At 35.7% G+C, this 23,077-nt stretch overlaps 1 protein-coding gene across 1 annotated transcript in view; it reads right to left on the reverse strand.

Annotated features, from left to right (window-relative positions):
• Positions 1 to 1,411: 1,411 nt before the first annotated feature.
• Positions 1,412 to 23,077, reverse strand: part of LOC131041639 (pre-rRNA-processing protein ESF2) — a 33,340-nt gene continuing 11,674 nt past the window's right edge. The window contains exons 4-7 of the mRNA XM_057974792.2: positions 14,349 to 14,438; positions 13,946 to 14,076; positions 1,992 to 2,147; positions 1,412 to 1,905 (exon numbers count right to left, since the gene is read on the reverse strand). Coding sequence (XP_057830775.1) covers positions 1,882 to 1,905; positions 1,992 to 2,147; positions 13,946 to 14,076; positions 14,349 to 14,438 — 401 coding nt within the window. The 3' untranslated portion in view covers positions 1,412 to 1,881. The remainder of the gene's footprint in view (positions 1,906 to 1,991; positions 2,148 to 13,945; positions 14,077 to 14,348; positions 14,439 to 23,077) is intronic.

The following is a 23,077-nucleotide window of genomic DNA, read 5'->3' on the forward strand; positions in this document are numbered from 1 at the left end:
GGTACATTAATATGTAGGTGCAACACTTTAACACTCCAGCAACATTGCAACTTCAAGAACACGGGAATGCCTTTGACAACAAAATTGAAAATGACAACTAGCAGATGTGACTTATGAGGAAAATTGTCAGTCTTTTGTGCATATCAACTTATTTTATACTTCTAGCCTACCAAAATGAGTAGCGTATTTTGAGGGGGAATTTGGAAAAATGTGTATCATGCTTTTAAATGACCCAACAAAAAGTCAAACAATTTTTGAAGGTAAATGTGTAACATTTGATGATTGTGATCTCTTATCCAATCATTCTTGAGAGCATTTAGAGAAAAGAAAGAAGCAAAAACTTTCTTTAAGCTTTTGGAGCATGCATAAAAAATAGGGGCAGGAAATTCTGGGGCAAACATCCCCAAGACTTTAAAAAACTAAAAATAAATGGCCAAGAAAGAGAAAAAATAAATTGGAGTGCAGGTGAGGCCAACAAGGCAGGCCGTTTTAACACAAATGGGACTGAAAACAAGAGGAAAATCAAATCTGAATGGAAAGGGAATAAAAAACTGTGTTGTTGCCATAAGGAGGATAACCAAGACATGCAAATTGGGACAAGTGGGAATAGAATGGCACAAATCATCTCTATTGATTATTTTTAATATGATGGAGAACGTGTAAAAGCCAAGTAAAATCCTAATTTTGTACATCATGGTTGTAAGACAATATTATGCCAAATTTATTTATTTTGAACCTAATATTTAGGCTCTTTCTCAACATATTGTTAAGCCTTTCAAAGCAGACTAATAATTAAATGCAAGCATTTTATTGTTGTTTATCTGGCTGACTTTTGGCAGAAAATGATAAGGTTACTAGGTTTAGGCAGTTGTCTAGTTGACCCCACTACCTAGACTGCACCAAAGTTTCCAATCAGTTAATTATTGATCTCCATGCAACATCCCTTTCTTTCAATGTAAATGCTCCATAATAATCTGCAGATGGCAGATATAGAGGGGTAACACATAGATCAAAGACTCAAGTACTATACTAAACCCATATTTTTAATCTTTGTAATCTCTCAAGTTCTTTTGGCAGTAAAAGATTCAAGAACTAGAGTACGCCCACATTTTTTATATTCGTAAGCTTTACTTTTTTCTCACAGCAAGCAGGGCTTTTTAATTCCAACATATTGTTCACTGCTTTTGTAATGCAGCACTTGACTATGCTAAAACCAAAAACAGGTTTATTATATTAATATAGATTTCTTCAGCTTTATCAAAAAAGAAAAAGCTGATTAAAAAGGTAGTCTACTTCATGAGCAAAAATGTACTAACAATGTTAGTGACAAGGGACCAACATCCTTCGATGATGGAGCTTTGATAAATACCTATATTCATTGTGCATCAATTTTTTATTGCAGACAGAAAGATAATGAAAATTGTCAAATAACTGAAAAAATCGTTAAAGCAGATGTTTTATATAGACCTGACTGGCTTCTATTATACATGAATTGAACATATTTTACACTCAAAAAGTTCAAAACACTAATATTTGAGCTTAGATATTACCTTTAAGTTGTACTTCCACGAAATCTGTTCACTTATTGAAGAATATGCCATGCACCAAATAGCAAGGCTTGCCAAATGTCAATTTCATTAAATGATCATGTAAAGCTTCTCTAGATCATCAAAACTGAAAGAACCTGTTTAAATCACGCTCCCAGGCTGGCTTATGCCTAGATCCTAATGGCAGGTTATTCCACTCCTGCCATTTGGAGTCTGGGAATGTTCTATTAGGTGTCAAATTATACCTTGACACAAGGGAAGTAATGGTGATTATAAACACACAACTAATGCAATGCCATTCATACACCATTTATGCAAATATAATTCTTTTATATCATGAAGACGAACCTCCAAATACCTGCATAAATGAGAAATGTACATCATAATTTGTAAGTAAAAAACATTATTTCTAAACCTTCCCAGAATTGGAATATAGATAAGTACCCCAGCCAAAAGTTCTTTTGAAAGCCTTGGTGAAGAATGAGTGACTGCATCAGAAATAGACTTCTTCTGTGGAAAAAATCGAACAACCCTTGGCTCTAGATCATTTGTCTTTGAATCCTTAGCTTTATCTGACCCTTCTGCTCCCCTCTTTTGCTTCTGCAAAACAAAGTTACTTTCTAAGCATGATCAGTCATCAAGTAGAGATATACTGAGAAGAAAGTTATTTCGTCTTGTTGAGAAAAGATAATTCCCCATTAAAAGGCCAAGCAATATCTCCTACACAAATTATAATTCCACTCACTTTATGGTGTCTACATAATTCATTTTTGTTGTATTTCATGATTCACTTCTGTTAATTTGTTTTAATGTTTTCAGGACGACAACCCAGCAAAAGCTATAATTAATAATGTCCTTTACAAGGAGTTGAAAGCTAACATAATAGCCATTTAGTTTTCACTCTCTATCGACTAGTATAACTTCATGTTTATATGTGAAAACGCTCCTAATTTTTAGCTGTAAACTAAATACTATATAGGTATGGCATGCTTAGTGCTAAAACTCTACACTATTAACATCACTGCATAAAATATTCATACTGAAGAAAAGATTAGTTATGTTACATGCTGACATGATAGCCATTTAGTTCTTATTCTTTGCAACATCTCGTACAACTTATATATATTCACACATACTGAAGAACAGATTGGTTCCTTTACAAGGACTTGAAAAGTAAATATTAGCATTAAGACCATTTCGTGGTGATTTAGTTCTCATTCTTTGCATCAACTGGTATGACTTATTTTGTTAGTGTATATACTATCAAAATTCTAATTTTTAGGTGTAAACTAAATACTATTTAGGAATGGTATGCTTAGTGCTAAAACTCTCCACTATTTACCTCAATGTATTCAATAAACATATTGAAGAGCAGATAAGTATCTAGTACAGCTTGTATACTTTGCAAGTTTGTGTAATATCAAATTTTAGAATTCCTAGACCATAAAGCAGCAATATGGTTAAGTGATAACCCAAATACAATCACAACATTAAAATGGAACTACAAATCGATAAACAAGAAATATTCAATGGTACATTAGAATAAACCCAAGGAAAGGATAAAAACTAAAACAAAGTGACAGAAAGGAAGTCATATCATTGAGACGCACATACCAAAACTACTTTTTGAGTATTATATGATATAAGCCACACTTAACAAGTTTTCGAATAATTTTCAAGTTACCAATCCTGGTAGGGTTCACTTGCTTGGTTCGTTAATAATATAAATTACCATTATATTTTTGAAATGTCTATATTTAGAACTTCAAAACATGAAAAAAAAACTTTTCCTAAATATATATATATATATATATATACTTTTAACTTCATTTCTTAATAAATAATTAAACAACACATGCTTTAGTGGTTTAAAATTTTAAATAGATATAATACTTTTACACAGAAGCTGCTGAAGCTCCAAATGCCCATTACATAATAATAAATAAACTAAAATATATACAACCATTTCAGTATTTTATGGATTAATTTTATAGTAATAAAATGCATAACTTCTTAATGCTGCACAAATTTCCAAACATGAAAGGTGCGTAGAGCTCAGAGCGCATGTACACAGTCCCCTGCAATATTCCTGACAACAAAATTTGCACAGCTTTAATCCTTTCCCTCGAATACTTCACAGAAACAAGGACCGAAAGAAAAATAAATGTAGCCCAAATAAATGGCAAGTCAGGTCAACCCTTTCATCTTATATTGTAGCCGAAGGCAAAAAACAGGATCAATCATGACAGACTGAAACAGGAAGTTGTGGCCATGATGATTTGCCAGGCAAGCACAGGACGACAAGGCATCAATTAAAAAAATTAAAAAAAACTTAAACAAATCATTTGTCTGAGCAGGTTCAATCTGGGTACCAAAAAATTCACCCAATTTCGTCACAAGTTTGTCCAGGATGGACCCACAATCTTCTGCACATCTCTTGTCAGAATCCCCTGATAAATTGGCTCTACATCTGAACCAGTTTTTAACTGGACCCTGATCTGGACCACCAGGCCAATGAACCAGCAACATAGAATAATGGAAATAAGATAGATAACAAAAAGCCTAGGAAGAAGATTAACATCAAAAGACAACAAAATGACTACAAATGGAAAAAAGGCCTAACTGTAAATATAAACTCAAGGCTGTCATGGAAGAAAAACCAAGCAGATCTCTCTCTTTAATCTGAATGCAAAAGCCTATCAATTATTTCTTCAACCAAACACAGATTCCATCCCATTTTCCCACATATCCTCCATACTGCAAACACACAGCTTGCAGCCATTGTTGAATGAGAATCATATGCAGGTTTATAACAGCATTGTTCTTCAAATATTTGCTCTGTGCATTTATATTCAAGTGGAGCAGCCCCATTAATGGGCTACAGAATTTGATCGGCATATCATCATATGAGAGGCATGTATAGGTTTCTATTATTTCTCAAATCTGCAGAATTCTATCACATCTCTAACAGCTATAATTCAGCCCAAAATTGGTCCAAGTTTCTAACGCCTAAAACAATGTAACCTTCCTCGTCAAAGTTCTTTTTGCTTAGAAATTGGTTCAAATTCTTATGTAAACTTGCATTAGTAACAAATATGTTATTTTTTTGCAATGTTATTGGTTAAAAATTAAAATCAAATATGCTTTACAATCACAATTGCCCAAAAAGACCTCTCAAAAGTAGTACACTCCCGTATCTGAATGTTATTTGATTACAACTGGATAATTATAAAGAGGATTGGTGGCCACAAAGTACTGCAATATGAATTAAAATTCAGCATGTATGGCATGCAATAAAGCCCTGGTTGGAATGGCCTAAGATGGTTCATGAGATGGATAGATGTAAATTCCTCTTGCATTGCAAAGTGTATGATGGACCATTTATGTTCTAGAATACAGGAGCTCATAGTGTAAGAGGACCTTTTGTGTCTTGTAAGCCTAGTTGCTAATACTTGTCCCCATAAAATCCGAGTTCTTGAGAGAGGTGATCATAGTGTGTGAGCAACCTTTGTCTCCCCACAATCCAACTATTTTAGTGGGTCTTATTTTCATGCAACCGAAAGTTGCACCGCACATAGACAAGGTCATTCTAGCACTTTTGAGTCAACCTATTGCATTTCTTTGTGTGAATGACCTCAAAAACACTCTAGTTATAACAAGGCCCGGATAGAATGTGGACGGCAAGCTTTTAAAGGTTAGGTGTCGTGGCACCATAATTTTCCCACCACAAATCTAAAAGGATAACAACTGCTATTTATAACAGTAAGAATATTAATAAATTTAACAATTAAAATAATTAGTAGATTAAAAATTAAACGTCTTTTTACCTAGCTGCGGAGTATCCCTCCTACAAATGAAAAAAATTGAAGATAACAATGCCCCCTCAGCCTTCTTATAACTGTATATCCCATCAAGTATAACATCTCGAAGGTCATCATCATCAACAAATCTCTCAAGACGTGTTGAGGCCAAAAATAAATTATGCATTCACTTTGAAAGTAGGGGAGAAATAAAACATTGGATTCAAATAGTAGGCAACAGCATGTATGTTGGTGGAATTGTTCGTTCCACCTCTAATCAATCGAGTGTCATATGAATTCATATTTGATCTTGTTTGAACCATACAAATGTTGAGTCACCTCTTTGGCCTTATCCATGACCTCATATGGATACTCCAAGGGGTTTTGATCCCCATCCACCATTTGTGGAGCCCTAACTAACGGTTTTGAAACCTAAATATTAAAATTTAACAAAATCAACAAATTGTAATATTAAAAAAAAATTTTAAAAATATGAAATTGAAGTTTTAAAGCTTACATTGATGATCTCTTCCATGACTTTAGCAAATCTATCATCAAAAATGGTCTTCACGGCCTTCTCTGCTTCAACCTTCCTACAATAAAGACTCTCCAACCATCTTTCACTCACAAATATGCACTTAAGGTTGGGCATTATAGTTAATATGCTTGGCAAGATGAGGAAATTAGTAGCATTAATGTGCTCTCTCATAAATGGACTCATGTGTGGCTGTAGATGTAATCTGTGATATTCCTTGCATCTTCAACCACATTCCTCACCCAACTAAGTTTCCCCATGTCCTCAAGGAGAAGGTCAAAACATTTGGCAGCACAAGGACTCCAAACTAATGTTGAGCACCTCATCTCTAGAAGTTTATTGGCTACCACATATGTAGTTGCATTGTCGGTTACAATTTGAATGACACTTTTGACTCCCACTTCCATCACCACCTCATCCAACATGTGCAAGGTCTCTGCATTTTTTGTTTCGTTTAAGGTATCAACTGCTATAAAATTACTAGTTGTCCCCCTAAAGCCACCAAAAAGTTGGTGAATGTCTTATTTCTGCTATCCAACCACCTGCCACATAAATGGTGCAGCCTTTGTTTTCCCAATTTTTCTTTTGTTATTCTCTAGTCGTCATGTGTTTTGGACCTCATTCTACAATAATGGTCATTTCAACTCATGACAACGTAGGGCCTTAAGCCACTTACCAATCACGATCAATGCATTGACCAACTATTTCCTATAAAGACTAAAAGCAACATTGAACAGAATATTAATGTAGTACCAGATTCTTGCGCATGTCAACTTTGCCTCATGTTACAATTCTCTATTCCATGCAGTATCAAGGTTGTGCACCAAGAGTGTTACAGGGAACTAAAAAGCTAGAAATATGGCCGCCGCACTTCTTAATTCTCATATTCATGGCCCAATGGAAGAAAAGGTCCCCCATATCTCCCTGTGATGATGTAGAACCATATTTGTGATTGGGGCCACCATTGCCTCTACTGTTGTCTTTTTTTCTACTTTCCTTTGCTCATATGCAGCAAGGAGTGCTTTCACCTCCTTCTCAACCTCTAGACTAGCTTTTGTATATGGTGTAACATCTCAGCAAAGGATTCATGCAAGGTGATCTTTGAGCCGATTTATGGCACCAGTCATAGTCTTAGTGCAACGGGTACAAATAACCTCTCCTTGCACTGCATCTAGCATCCTCCCATGTTTCCAGCAAGGAAACCTTGGTTTCCCACTAGTTCTATTTTGGAAGCTATATTCTTTTAAAAATATAAAAAGGATACCTAGCAAAAGAGAAATTTAATGCTAATTATTTTTTCTCTGTTTGAAATATTGAGCTCAAAGGCGTTATCTCCAACCATACTTGTGTGCAGGTATAAGTAAAACAAAAACCAACAATGAGAAAGAATGCCTTATTTGATGAGTTGTGCTTGACAGAAAATAACAACTGCATAGGGTTGTCAAATGCATTTTGAAAATCCAAACAATTTCAAAAGCTTAGCTGTCTGCAAATTGGAAGGAGTTTCCAGAAATAGAGGATTGAGGGATGGCAGGCCTTGACGAGGTTCTAACTCATCAGGCATCTGAAACTGTTCAAACATTGAAGCTATTGAAGGGACAAAATATATTCACTTACAATGCAACTGATAAATTAAAGGAGAGATTGAAGTATGAAATGGAAGAGTGAATGGTCAAAGGAAATAAACCACACTGAAGTTAACCCCATGTTAGCACATAATTTCCACTCCAAGCTTGCAGCTTTTGTAATATGTTGTTCTTAGTCTTATACTGCTTGATAAAATACTTCGAATAAGAATATATTTCTCAGAGGCTGCAACAGTTAAAAGACATGCACAAAATGGATTAGTTGAAAGGGCCTTGGAAACTTATACGCCTATGCAATTGACACGTGTAAATTAGGTTATGCAACCTATGCTAGCATCCTACCCACCAGTGCAAACTGAAAGCTTTAGAACAAGTGAGGAAACATATAGAAGACACACAAATTGTTTGCGAAAATGCCTAAAAGAAATATGGTCTCAAAGAATGCAATGATTGAAGAATTTGTACAAAACAGGTTCATTGAAAAGCCTTGGAAACTTTTAAGCTGCACAAGAAAAGGTTGGATACCCGAAAAGGGTGCAACCATGGAAGTTGCATGGGAAAGACATCATTATTATTCAATTAATCAAAAACATCATTCGAGCCACTTCAATGGAAGTGATTATGCTCCTTGCAAAAGAAATGGCAACCAATATTTTGGAGAAATTGGCATGGAAAAAGGTAAAAAGCAACCTTTGTTAAAGTCGTGCACTATCTTGCCCCAACTCTATGCATTTGCTTTTCAAATCATGAAAATGAAAGAAAATCCTTAAAAAAACTTTGTTTAGCATGAAGTCAGTTTTATATCAATTTGGGCGAATTTTGGATGGATTTTGCTCAAAAAAACATGCATTCTTTGCAATTTATTTATGAAAAAATCGCCACGAGTTTTTGGGCAAGTAACTTGCTGCTATTTTAACATGTTTATCAAGAATGTAAATATGCATTATGAATTATACATAAAAGGTTATTTTAAATGATTGAAAGTTTACACCATGAAAATTACAAAGATCCACTCATTCACATCATACTAGAACCATATGAGCAACCCACACATAGCATGTAAGCATTGTCTAGATAAACAAATGTCTCGGTTTAACCTATATTTTTAGTTATGCATCATGAAGTATAGGCATCCATTCATATTTATATTGTAACCTTCCATCATAACCCATTTCCATAGTCTATACCTTGAAGTTGTTTTGTTAAACTCTATCCCTTCTCCAACAAAGAAAATAATACCAATACCAACCAGCCCTATCTGTGTAGCATCATCATCAATCTGTGTTTGCTCACATCCCATCTAGCTATTGGACTCTCCTTGTATGTAGATGTGTTGCAATCAATTAGACGCAACACACTATGTGTTGAAGTAAAGATTGCGCTCTAATACCATGTTGAATTAAAGATTGAGCTTTGATACCATGTTGATTTTCGCAATACAATCCTACAAATTCAAACAGCAAACTAGAACACCTTCCACAAATGAGAATAGCCAAAAAAATATGCCATATTCCTCAAAAACAAAGATTACAGGATTAAATTATAATACATAATGATGTGCTTATATAGAGAGCACAAGGATGCACTAAAAAAATTTAGAACTAAAATGCAAGCATGAGGAGCCAAAAACACTCAACTCTAGCTAAAATAGATGCAAAAATAAAGCACTAGAAGCATAAAAGCACAACTACGTGAACTTAGGCATAACTAGTTGTTAAAATGCTTTAACACTATGTAACACCTCATGCTTCTTTGCCCTCCTAGAAGTAAGCATGTTCCTCTTAACGGAGTGGATGAAGCAGTAAGTAGATCAATTCCAACTAGAAGCATAAAAGCACAACTAAGTGAACTTAAGCATAGCTAGTTGTTAAAATGCTTTAACACTATGTACCACCTCATGCTTCTTTGCCCTCCTAGAAGTAAGCATGTTCCTCTTAACGGAGTGGATGAAGCTGTTAGTAGATCAATTCCTCTCAGCAACAAAAGAACTGGAAACCTGGGACAGCACATGAATGGCTAGAGTAGTTGTCCAAGATCTAGAACCATGCATAGTCCACTACAACTTGGGGTCCTCCCATGACATAATCTATAGATCTATCTTGGCTGCCTCTGAATATCCCCAAAGAGTGGCAAATTTTGTCCACTCAGTACGAATCTGGCTAGCCTATGTAAGAACATACATTTTGTCAATTGCCTTCACGAATCCTTCCTTAACCTCGGCCTCCTCTATAGGTGTAAGTTTGTCGGGCCTTTGCATGTATCACTTCGGGTTCAATGCAGAGGCAGCCATGTGCAAGGGAGAGTTGAACTTCTCCCATCTACAATGAATGATCGACTGAATATGCTCAATGTAGAATTGCAATGTAGGTTCCTCTCACACAATAGCCATCATTTGACCAAGCATAGAATCAATGCACTCATACACCTCTCTAAAGGAAGGTGCATTAGAATTCCCCACATCTAATAACTGTGAAGACTAGAGCAAAGATGGAGATAATCTATTTGGCATCAGCCCAAAAGTCATCAGTCTTCACCACCTCAATCCCTACTGTGTCTTTGACTCAGACCACCTGTTTCATTCCGCACTATCATAACCATTAGTTGAAATGCCTCTTGCAACTCAAGCATCCTCTCCAAGAGAACAAAGTATGATGCATACCGAGTCTTTACAGGTTTTAGAAATTCCTTGTTGGAGAAGAACCTAAAGAGTGCATGTGAAGTGTGGTGGTTGCAGATAAACATCTGCACATCTCTAGCATCACTAACGATTGTTTTGAGCCAGCTGATTTTACCCATGTCCTTGAGTGCATTATTCATGGCATGCACAAAACAAGGAGTCCACCAAATATGTCTATAGGCTGCCTCAATCAACTTCCCTATTGCTCTGCACACATGGGCTGCATCTGTCACTACCTACACCACATTTTGTAGCCCAACCTCCTCTATAGCATCCTTGAGAATCTGGAACTAAAAATAAGCATCCTTGAGAATCTAGAACTAAAAATAAACATCCTTGCTATGCCCTGAACAATCAATAGCCCTAAGGAAATAAGGGTCGGCTGTAGATGTAACCATGATATTGATGGTTGGACGATGCCTAATGTCCATCACCCATCCATGATTATGTTGCAACAACTTATGACCTAGGTTCTCTTCATCTTCTCCATCAAAATATTAATTTTGGAATAGTTTTTGATCCAAGATTGTTGTCCTCAATTTAGTCTCACCAAGTGGCACATATGATGGTCTTGCCCTTATTATATTTGCCACAACTTCCTTATAATAAGGAGAGTGGGACACATGGAATGGAATGCCAATGACAAAGAAGAATTTGCCAATGGCATCATTTGCCTCATCCTTTGCTTGCACATTAAATATATCTATTTTTCCCTAGACTATGTTGCCCCTAATCTGGATGGAATTAGTGGCCTTTGAATTTGGAAAGTATAAGTAGAAACTGTAGAAATTTGACCACCCCTACGCCTATGTGAAACTAAATGAAGGTGTTTCGTCTTCATTACAACCCCAAAATTTTCATATTTCAGTCATGTACTTCAAGTTCTGTTTCCACCTTTTGGCATACTTCTACACCTTTGCCTCGAACAAGAAGTTAGTGAGCATTAGTTCTAGTAATGCTGCCAAAACATTCAACATTTCACATGTGGCACTTCCACTTTCTAGTGCCCCCAGCTGTCCCAGGTTTTGTTGGTACCTTAGATGCAAATTGTTTTAAAGGTGATTTTCGATCAAAGGGGCCCTTGGCCCATATTTTGAGGATTTAGGAAGGGCAGCTGAAATTTCCACTCTCAACAAAACTCGCTTCAGTTTGACTATTAGCCTGACCCCCCACTCCTTATGTGCTAGGTTCATCAAATGATTCATTTTCACTATGAACTTCTACTTCAACCTCTTGATCCTCATCTTCACTCATGCTGTAAGAGCTCGTTGTGATAACGATGCTGCAAAAAATCAGAAAAAATGAAGTTGAACATTGATAAAATTAAATTAAATTTCAATGAACATAGAAAACCAAAATATAAAAAAATGAACATGCTCATTGCTGCAGCTAAAAATAATAAATTTAAAAATTAGAAGTTTGAAACAATGTAAACAATAGGAATTTGGAAATGAAAATCAAAAAATCCAAACACACCCCTAAATTGAAATGAACAACAGGGTTACGAGAATGGAAATCAAAACATGAAATATAGATATAGAGAATGAATTTGAAATTTGGCCTACCTTTAACCTTGCTCTGCTGCCCTCTTACTTTTGCAAGAATAAAATTGCAGATTCATACTCCTCTTGCCTTGCTCGACTCTTATGTCTCCTTCAAGCTTGGCCACTTGCTTCAACTTCCACCTTCAGGCTTGGTTTCAAACTGCAACCACTACTACCAGCGCTCAGTTTTGCTTTTGTTGTGTTTGAAAATGTGGTCAAATGTGTATTTTATAACTTGTCATTGAGTGTCTAGGGGGCTGGATCGAATTAGGGTTAGGGCTGGGCATGTAAAATTTTACTTCTAGTTTTTGTTTTAAAAAAAAACGTTGAAAATTCCTTGGCGCGGAAGACATCATCACACCTCCTGGCTTGTCAAGGGACAGTTGGGAGTCACAAGGACTTCCCAGCATCCCCTATACGCATTTCCCCAGAAGAAACATCCTAAAACGTCCCAATTTTGCAGGAAACATCTCGGAGACGCAGCGCACAATGTGGTGGCAGCGGAGTGGCGATGGAGGGACGTTCCCCAGGCATCCCCCCGTCTCCGAAATGGCTCAATTTGCAGGGGGACATGTCCCCGTGCAACACTGCTTTGAAGTGTAATAAATGCACATCAGTGTCTTAATGAAGCAAAGACCAACCAAAAGTGACTTCTTCACAATGCAAGTTGGGTTCAAACACAAATGATGAATGTGAAAGTGAGATGGATAAAATGTATTATGGTTCCTTTATCTAGCTTCACATGTTGAATAGGACAAAAAGCTTAACCATGGTTCGCATAGTTGACCAAGAAAGATGGCCCATAGAAAATCACATCTAAAACAAATCTTGCAGATGGTTTTACAGATGGCCAAACGGGACCTCAACCAGTCGACAAATGTTCTTTTTATTTCCTCAATAATAATCATCTTCTTCGTGGAGAAATTATTTACTTAAAAGAAAACAGTATTCAATTTCTATGTTATTATCAAGGAAAGCCCAAGATGCATCCCCTGCCCTTTTCCAAGTATCCCAATACCAAGGATGTTCTAGTGAAGTGGTAATGCCTCAAAAATGTCCGCAGAATGACTTGCCATCCCCCCGTGTAGAAGTAAAAAAAAAATTACAGAATCTTGAACAAAATGAAAAATATCCAATCTGCAGATTTGTATGCAATTTGATGCATATTTATTGTCTAATTTCATATCTCCCATGAATTGTTGGAACAATAGGGGTGTCCATGTTTATAGCCCCTTTCAAACCCATGTCAAACTTACCATGACTGACACATGTTTGGCATCCAACTAACCCAATGGCTTACCCCGTAGCCTCATTGTGAAAGAATAACCAGATTTGAGTGAAAAAATACTAACCCAGGCTGTCTTCAAAAGAAATCTCACAAAATTAAAACCATGGCACCAGAGCATGCACTGCTCAAGTACTATATTGCTGAATGGAATGCAACCCATGCAGGAGCATTAAAATACTCTATCTTATTTTACTCATTTGTGTTTATCCAAAAGTATTTATCAAATGTCTGTTTCATAATCACATGAATGATGGTAAACTAGGGAGATCCCTCAACATACAAAATAATTCTCACATCAAGACATAACTGAGGATCAATCCCTACATAATAGTTGTAGCCTCAGCCTTATCATTTTGTTTCACATGCGCATTGGTAATGAAACCTCAAATGATTAGACATTGAAATTTTGTTAATTTAAATGAATATTTGATATTTTCTATATTTTTGAATTTTACCTTTTTTTAATTCTGTCCCCTGCCATCCCCTAAGAAATTATCTCCCGCTCCCAGCCATCTCAAGACATATCCCCCTGTTTCCTGCCATTTCCATCCAGGAAACTTGGTGGAACAAGGTTATTATGCATTAACAAGGTATGGTATATCATGTGACAACTGACAACACATTGTGATTAAACCATAAGTCAAGAGGAAGATTATTGTTTGCTGAATTAGGAGATCTCATAAATTAACGGAATATGGAATAACAACATGGGAAAGAACAGGGCATCCCCTGTAATCTGATTTTGTAATTCTGTTTCTGTCCTACGCTTGAATGAGTAGAACATGATGCTTTAGGGTTATCTAACAAGAAGTATATCATAGAACAAATGAAATAAAATTCTTTAAACCATACACTATACAGAAGAATTGCTTCAACTTCAACTTGAATAGAAACTCAAAGAGTTGCAAAAGGAAAAGCAGGGGCAATGGATACTGCAAAATCCTATATGAAGATGGGAAAATTGATACCTTCTTCAAGCGCTCTTCAAAAGAGCTAATAGCCCGTGATTGTTCAACTTTATCAAGATAAAAGTCTCGTTCCTTCTTGGCAGCAGCTAATTCCATAGTCAATTTTTGCTCATGGACTGCATTCTTGTATGCTGTGAAAAAAAAAGTATATTTTATTCCAGATATCAAAAATTCCTGTATATCATCTGTGTTTTGTCTTTGCACAAAAAGACACTGCACTTAAGATATCTTGCAGATCAAGCTTTTACAATCCAATAAATATAACCATATGATATCACAAATTCAATGATAAATAAGAAAAATATAAGAATGATAATTTCATAGAAGATCTACACTCTCCACTAAGCCAATTTCAGTTTATAAAATAAAATGTTGGCAATTAGTAAAGTTGCAAATTGCATACCAATTTCTTCAGTAAGATTGTCCCATTTAAATTTGTGAAGGTACTTGATATTCCAAAGATCATAATAATGCGATGATCGCCTTTTACCTCCTGCAAAAAGCAAATGCTCAAATAATGCAAATAGAAATAGACCTAAATTTTACATTACTTCAAAGTAACTGAATAGTTTTGAACAAAGCCACAATGAAAAAAATATTTTTCAAACAAAATGGATAAAAATGTTACACTGCATTGTTCATTTTACAATTGTTGAAAGAACTAAAAATCCTGAATAAAATAAATTTAGAAGCGTGTTTACATGAGAAATGGACACCATATAATGTCAATATGACAATTTATGGACAATACTATTGTCATTGACAAGAGTCCATAATGACATGCAATCAGTTTCATGTGTATTTAATTTAATTAAAAAATGCAAGTTGTGTGAACTTCTTTAGTGAAAAAACATAAGGAAGATGTAGTTTTGTCTCTTGATGATAATTTTAATCATGTCACCTCAACTTTAATAGAGGGAAACATTTAATCACTACTGCTAGAGTTACCAGCCAGTTTTTGAAAGACTCTGGCAACTAAATTTCAAAGGTACATGGGGACATGTTCCCGGGAATTCAGCCCCTGTCCCTGCTCTGAGGATGTCCCGGAGATGGTGGACAGCTTGGGGATGTTTCCAAGGCATCCCCAAAAAAACAAATTGCAAGCAAAATGTCCCCGATCGATGGGAATATCCCAGAACTGCGGTGGAGATGGCTAGCCATCCCCAAGACACATCAGACATCCCCAAACGTCCCAAGGATGGCCAGCCGTCTCCTTTTTTCTAGTGCTCAAAAAATATAGAAAAACACCAAGCTTTAAAAACAAAATTAAATGATGTTTGTGGCCCCCACGCTCCTCTAACCCTAACATGACTAAACATAACACTCCATGAGTAGCATTTGACTTTATTTTTACATTAAAAAGAAATTGCAACCAGGTTAGAAAGAGCAGCAGGGTTTGAAGGTGCTGTTGGAAAAACCAGCATCGATTAGAGGCAAGCATCATACTTTCCATCATTATGTTTTACAGCTTTTGAGTCTTTGACATTTGTGCCTATGTCATTATGACATTTGTAGTGCAAACTTGTAGCCTTTGGGCATTTTGGTATATGCAGTATTACTATTTTTCAATTTTATATCATATGCACATTGACATGAATTATGGAAGCAATTAAATATTAATTTGTTCGACTCTCATGTATACTCTATTGTTATGTTTTAAGGATTCTTTAATGTATATGTCAACATGATGAATGCTTTACAATTTCAATAAGAAATTATATATATATCCTTTGCCGTCCCCTGCTGCCCCCAAAAACGGCCTCAAAGAATCCCATCCCAAAAACGTGTCCCCTCATCCCAGAAGCTTGGTGGAACATAGCTAAATTTGCCTCTGAAGGGGATTGCACTTTTGGTCTCCTTGGATATCCCCAATGTCTGAGCTCTAAGAAAGTTGTTTCTGTATGTACTAACACAAGGAACATCTACCTCCAATGAGAATAGAGCAAATATCAGTTTAATTGCAGGATTTCTTCTTTGGGGTCACTCATGGGTCATAGCTGCTTCCAAAAATCCTGGCAAACTTTTTGCCAAGTAAATTTCGAAATTGGGAATTTCAGCCCACAGGCAGCCACAAATCACTCCAGAGTTCTGTATTGAAAAACCCAATCAACTTCCTGAGCTGCTTTGCTTAACGAACTGGTAAATTCAGACTTTCAGTCTTTTAAGATCTATGTATCATTAAGGAGATTAATGTTATCCATGGGAGAGAGACATATGATGGCACAGCATAACCTAGTTGGTAGGGAGTATGTGTGAGAATAAAGCTACAAACTTCTACAATCTCATTCTCCTGCTCTCTCAAGTTGCTATTTTGTCAGCACTTAAGAAAAACTGTCCCACTTATCACTTCATCCACTCCATCAAGATAAACAAACTAACTTCAATATACGTAGGGAAGCTATTGGCAACTTGTAGTACTTTATGGATCAGTATGCTACCCACATGATGGGATTTTAATCTGGAAGTGGCACCATGGGTGAATGAGTAGGGAAGTCAAGAGATTCAATAAAGATTGGATGGTACCACTGAGCATCTTTATTGACCAAGAGGATTCCAAAAGTGTTGAAGAAGCAAAAATGTCTTAAGTCATTGCTCAATGAAAGGCAGCTGAAGAATTAAGAAGCAGATATAATCCCAGCTCATTGCCTGTTCCATGATTTTGTGATACTTGCAGAATATTTGGATATAAAATATCTTTATATTATGGCATATATAATGGATGGGCATTTAAATGTATGGATCTATGGTGACTTCTATCATTATGATCATTTTGACTAACTTGAGATGCACTGCTGACAAATTGTGATCTAGTAATTATCTACATGTATAGACTCCATTAGAAAGTACTCAAGATCATTAATATAAACTCCAACAACGTCAAAAAGAGTAGGCACCCAAGATTGAGCAAAAATAAATGACCTAAAACAATATGATTAAATGTTGATCATAAATGAAAGAGTTTACATGATAATACCTGAATACTCCTACTCTTGTCAATGAATTTGATATCTGCTCCAATAAAAAATGTTGTTCTGTAATTAATAAAATTCCAAAGAACAGATAAAGCACTTTCACAAGTATAGATGAAGTACTTTTTTAGGGAAGTATAGACAAAGCACTTTCACTCATTCTTGAAGATGCAAAGCAGAAGTTTGAGGTTGACATCTCCTAACCATACCCTATGTTTTCCTACCACTGTTCAAAAATGCAAAATATTTCTTCCTGGTGTGACTATCCAAATAAACAGTCTTGTAGAACAAGTTTGATAGGGATCAAATCAGTATGACAAGTTCATCGCCAGTGACCTTTTTTCTGATTCCTTCGTTATGCAACCTTCTATAGACTGCCTCCTACATTTTCCACATTCTACAGACACACTGCAGAACAAATGCCATCCATCCATCTTTCTTGCCAATCATAAAAAGTGATGATATAATAAGGCAATAAACACAAATTTAAAATATGTTAGGAGCCCCTATAGGCACAAGGAAAATCTGCTCTGATAAGATCTAATCTTTAAGCTCTATGGATATGCCACAGGAAGTTTCATCATTACAAATCATTTATATATTATTTTGTTTTTAACTAGTTTTATGCTAAAATAGAGTAACCTGGATGACCAAAAATAAAAAGATATCAAGCCATTCCCATTATCCAAATCCCAACATGTCTTAGTTATTAAAAACTTATAGCATCATGATGTGAACGATTACTTGAAAACAACATATCTAATTCAGGTTTGTCAGCTTTCTCCAGCTCCTTTTTCTTCTTCATGGGGTTGGAAGGTACCAAGGTTCTAAGTCATTAAAAGCATGCTCTGCAATCTATCGACCTTCTCTTCTACGCTGGAATTTCTTGCAACAAAGTCTCCCAACTTCTTGAACCACGCCATCATCTTCTTCCCTAGTCATCAACCTAGCTGTTCTAGTCCACTCTGCTGTGCCAACTTATGGTTCTCAAGGGACCAAGTTATCACTTCCACTCCATCTAGTGGAGTACATAACCTGTCATATACTCCTAGGATGTTCACAATACTACTCTAGTACAACTTGATCCATAAATCACTGGAAATAGTCTCCTAGCGATCGCTACTTACATATTACTCCTTATGAACTCTACCAAAACCTTCTTAATCATTATCTAACACCTCCAACTGATGTCATTTACAGTCAAGTATATTTATACCTAATGCAAACATGAAACATGAAAATAGAGAGAGAAATTTGAAAAGAACACAAAAACAAGAGCTACCAAAAAACAAATTACTCTAGGAAAACCCTTAAAGGGTGAAAACTCTAGCAAGAGTGAGCTAAACATTCATTTCACTATCACATTAAATCTAAAAATGTTACAGCACTTTATATGCCAATTGGAGTCATGAAACTTTTCACAAACATTCCTCCACACCTACAATGTATCTCTAAACCTTATCTATCTTTTCAATCCATGAAATGAACACAGAAATGAAAAAAATCCTTGAGAGCCAACCCTTTCCACATCTGTACAAGCATTATAACATATTCCTCTATCCTTCCATGGGAATAAAATAGAAGGAACATCTGAAAAGTGAACTCAATTGACAAAACCCTTGATATTCAACTCTTTGTATGCTCAATCATGAAATTGCCACTTCTGCCAGACAGGTGAAAACATTTTCACCACATTATTTGTGTTTTCATTGCAGCATTTGTGCTTTCACTGTAAGTGTAGTCGATGAGGTTTTTGCTACTTGTAGAAAGCAGCCAAAACATCATTTTAAGTTTTTCAGCAAATATTACAACCTGCACCTTGTTTGGAGACCTTCCGAGATGCTCCAGATCACCTCAGACATTCTCCTTACAACACCACAGCCTTACATGCTTTATAATACAATGTTTTATGACAATTTTCTTGGATTTGAGTCCTTTGACCCATTTGACTAATATCACATCCCCAAATTTTAAATAGTATTTCATTCCAATTCTGGAACTTTACTTATTAACTAACATAGTAAATGGTTAGTAAATTTCTATTAGTGTGAACATATGTTTGTTAACAACAAGATGAGATGTCAATTTAATTCTATTACGATCTTGAAGTTGCAATGACATAGTTTTGAAATGCTTATTGAATGTATATTTGATTATGCATGATGAATTTTACTTATCTAACCTTTAATTGAATATGGTCTAATCATGTGTTTGAATTGACCCAATTCCATTCAAGAGAAGAGGTCGTCAAGCCTGCATCACCAAAAGAACAAGAGAGAGTATCATCTGGGAGAGGAATATAGACGAGTGGGAATTGTGTGGATGCCATCTCGAGTCATTGGTGCACTTAATTGCTAGTGAGTTCGAGCAAGTACTTTGGTCTATAGGTTTGGGTCTTTAGCCTTGATTTGGTTTAAGTCATCATAAAACCTTAATGTCGGTCCAATGTCGAGTCAAAGTGTGTAGACTTGAGATCGTCATTGTAGTTTAGATCATTTCGTCGACTGGTCATCTATTATAAGAGCGAATATGTCTATGTACATGTGTAAAATAAATACAACTATAGTTATCTGTATATGTATTTATGAATGTGTAGTTCTTTTCGAACAAATATATATAGACATAATACATACATAGATACGTAAGAATACGCATATGTATGAATGCATATTTATATATTTTTATGTAATTATGAATAAGTATTGAATAAGATAAATTACTATTTTTCTTATCAAAGTTATTTTTATATATATAAAGAAAATCCAAAGCTTTATTAATTATCATATTTTACTAGTATATAGAAAAAAGTTAACTTAACATGAATGGTAATATATAAAGTTTATTTAATTCTGATTTGAATTTAAAAATGCATATTTAATCACCACATAGTGGCGAAATGGATCAAATCTCTACCTTTAATGAAGCAATATTAGTTAGTGGTTTGTGCCTTTCATAAAGGCTAAAAAAAGGGGTGACTTTATGAAGACTATTGTGGCAATTGAAAGCCACATTAATCAGCAAAAATTAAAGCTTTTTATAGCCATGGCAACATACCACATAGTGGGTAATAAAGGAAGATTTGGTCAAACACCACGTAGTGGTGTAATAACAGTTACGCTTGACCACGTAGTGGTGAGGGATAAAGTTGGCAAGTATGATTTTCCATGTGATGGCAGTTGTAGAGAGTGGGGCGCACCCTACTCTCATGATAGTAGGTTTTAATTTTATGCACAACCATCTCTTAAGGAGTTTGGGTTTTTTTTTTTAAACTTTTTCTTAGCTACCCCATTAATTGGAGCATGTGGTCTTTGCATTGGTCAAACCACTTTGTCAAAGGCATTAAATAATTGGATAAGGAATACTTGGGGATTGTATGTAATTTTTTAAATGTCATTCATTAGTAATGGGAAAACATTATTTTGTTTTGTTAACAAATTTGAACTTTCAAGGGATATCCTAATTTTTAATGCCAACTATTTTGGCAAGATAAATGGGAAGAAAACTATATTAATTTAATTTCTAACAACTTTGAATTTATTGGAGGGAATCTTTTTAAATATTTTGTTTATGTCCTTAAATGAGATAACCAACTTATGGTTATCAGTTGGTTATGAGAATAAAATCACCCTTAGTTTTGGAGGCAAAAGATAGTTTTGAATGGAGAATTATCCTCACATGATAGGCTATAAATAGAATAGCCTTGGGCTTTTAAGGGGACATTTGGAGAAATTTTATCAGTGTGCATTTGCGAAAGAATTATTTTGTTCTTAAGAAGTCTTGGGAGGGAGAAGATTTCCCTTTTTCCTTTAGAAGTAAAATTAGGAAAGAATTTTCTTCGTGTTTATATTGTGGATTAAGGCAAGGATAAGCTAGAGGAGGAGATTTCGAAGGAGGACTCTCTTGAAGTGTTTTTGGGCACATGCAAACACAGAATAAAATACCCAAAAGTATCTTATCCTCTCTTGAATAAAATCTCTCAAATGCTGAAGATTAGCTTAAGGATCACTTGAGAAAACTCCAAGGTTCATGAATGTAGGGTCACTACGTGTGGATAAGCATAGTTGGTTGATGTGATTGTTGGTATCACAAGGGGACTTACGTTGAATTGTTGGATGCTTGAATCGCTGGAACTTAGATCATCTGATGTTGTGATCTTGTGATGTTTTTGATCCTAAACTAACTCATTATTGAAAAAATGGCAAAAGGTGAAGGGTTGTGATAGTCTATTATGAGGCCTAGAATGTAAGAAGATGGATAAATGATTAGATGGAATACTACCGAGCGAGGTCTCACCATCAAGTTGAACAATTTGACACAAGCTCGGTGCAATCTTCTAAGGACGTTTCAAAGATGTTCAAATCATTATCATCAAACATTGCTCACCATTCAAGTTAACGCATAAACAATGGACGCATAACAATTTGAATTTAAGCTCATATCACTCCAGTTGACCACGCAAGGCACACTTACAATCAGCAAGAGGCTAGTGGTATGGACTACAACGAATTCTACACAAATGCATTCAACAAATTCTTCAATTCAATCTAATCAACATGAAAGTAAATTGAGAAGTAAAGACTATGCAAGTTGTTGAAGCAACAAACTGAATTCACCATAACTTCAATGAAATCAATTGTTCTTTACAACAACGTTTGGCAACAATCTTTGCCTTCTCCTAATCTAACTTCTATTCTAATTGCTATTCTTCTAGAGCTATCTATTTGCTAATTATCACTATTCTAGCACTATTAGCCTTTACAAAATGAGGAGCCTAAGCTTTCTAATGAGAGCTCATTACAATTCAATGGCTCCGATCAATTCGAGATCGATGGCCGAGATTTTACAATGGATACCCTAAGTAGGGTTTGTTACAACAAACTTAATTCTAGCCAATGAAATGATTACAACACTTTGGCATGACCAATGGATAACAAGGGTAGGTGCCTCGAAGTTTGTGCCATCTCGGGTGAGTCGGCACGTTGAATCAGGACGTGCTAATGTGGAACTTCTTTGATTGGTGGAGGTAGTGACTGGGATGATGACTAGGATTCCACCTTTAACTTGCACTTTGTAGGCTTGATAGATCATCATGAAGGCATATTTCTTGATACTTCAACATTATCCAGCTTCAGTGATGATGATGATGATAATCTTCAAACTTTGATTAACTCTTCTGAAAGTATATTCTTGAATGCTTCAATCATGAAAGTGTAAGGTATAGATCTTGGTTTTGAAGTATTGATGAACTTCTAATGTCACCATTGTCTCTCTCCTTCGAAAATTTCTTCTCTTGTGACTCCCTTCATGTCGTTGATGTTGTAGATCAAGTCTTTGTATAAGTGAATGCTTCTTGTGTGATCTCCTTACTTCTTTTTTCATCTCTTAAAATTCGCTCTTGAAGCTCGATTTGTAAAATTCTCTCGTGTTTTCATTTTTTAAGTTCGCTGATGTAGCTCAATTCCTGAAGCTCACTCATCTCCTCCATTTTGTGAAGTTCGACATGAAGATCTTGAGGTTTTGGAGATGAAATGAATTTCAAATGAACTTCCCTTCAATCCTTTTGTTGTTTCATTGATTTAATCCTTACACTTATACATACACTCAAACAAAGCTCTTCAGGAAAATTCGCTCATCTCCCTCTAATCATGAAGTTCGCTCATGTAGGTGAGTTTATGAAGTTCAATTCGCTTATGTATGTTAATTCATGAAGTTGAGATTTGCTCATGTAGGTTTAAACATGAAGATCGCTCTAAATGGTATGCACATGAAGTTTGTTTCAATCACCTTGCTTATTAAGTTCACTTGTCTCTCTCAACTCGTGAAGTTCGCTCCAAATCTCCAAGTCATGAAGTTCGCTCCAAATATCCAACACATGAAGTTCACTCCAATCTTCCAACTCATGAAGTTCGCTCCAAATCTCCAAGTCATGAAGTTTGCTCCAATCTTTCAACTCATGAAGTTCGCTCCAAATCTCCAGGTCATGAAGTTCGCTCCAATCAGCTACCGCATGAAGTTCGCTCTCATCTCCAAGCACATGAAGTTTGCTTTCAACTCAAAATCGGATCTATTCAAGATAAAGACTCGCACATCTTCCTTGGGCATATGAAAGAAATTCGCTTCCACTTAGGAATTCATGAAGTAAAAAAATTTCACTCCATTTAGC

This window comes from Cryptomeria japonica, chromosome 8, assembly GCF_030272615.1.
Source record: "Cryptomeria japonica chromosome 8, Sugi_1.0, whole genome shotgun sequence".
In the NCBI taxonomy this organism is placed as follows: Eukaryota; Viridiplantae; Streptophyta; class Pinopsida; order Cupressales; family Cupressaceae; genus Cryptomeria; species Cryptomeria japonica.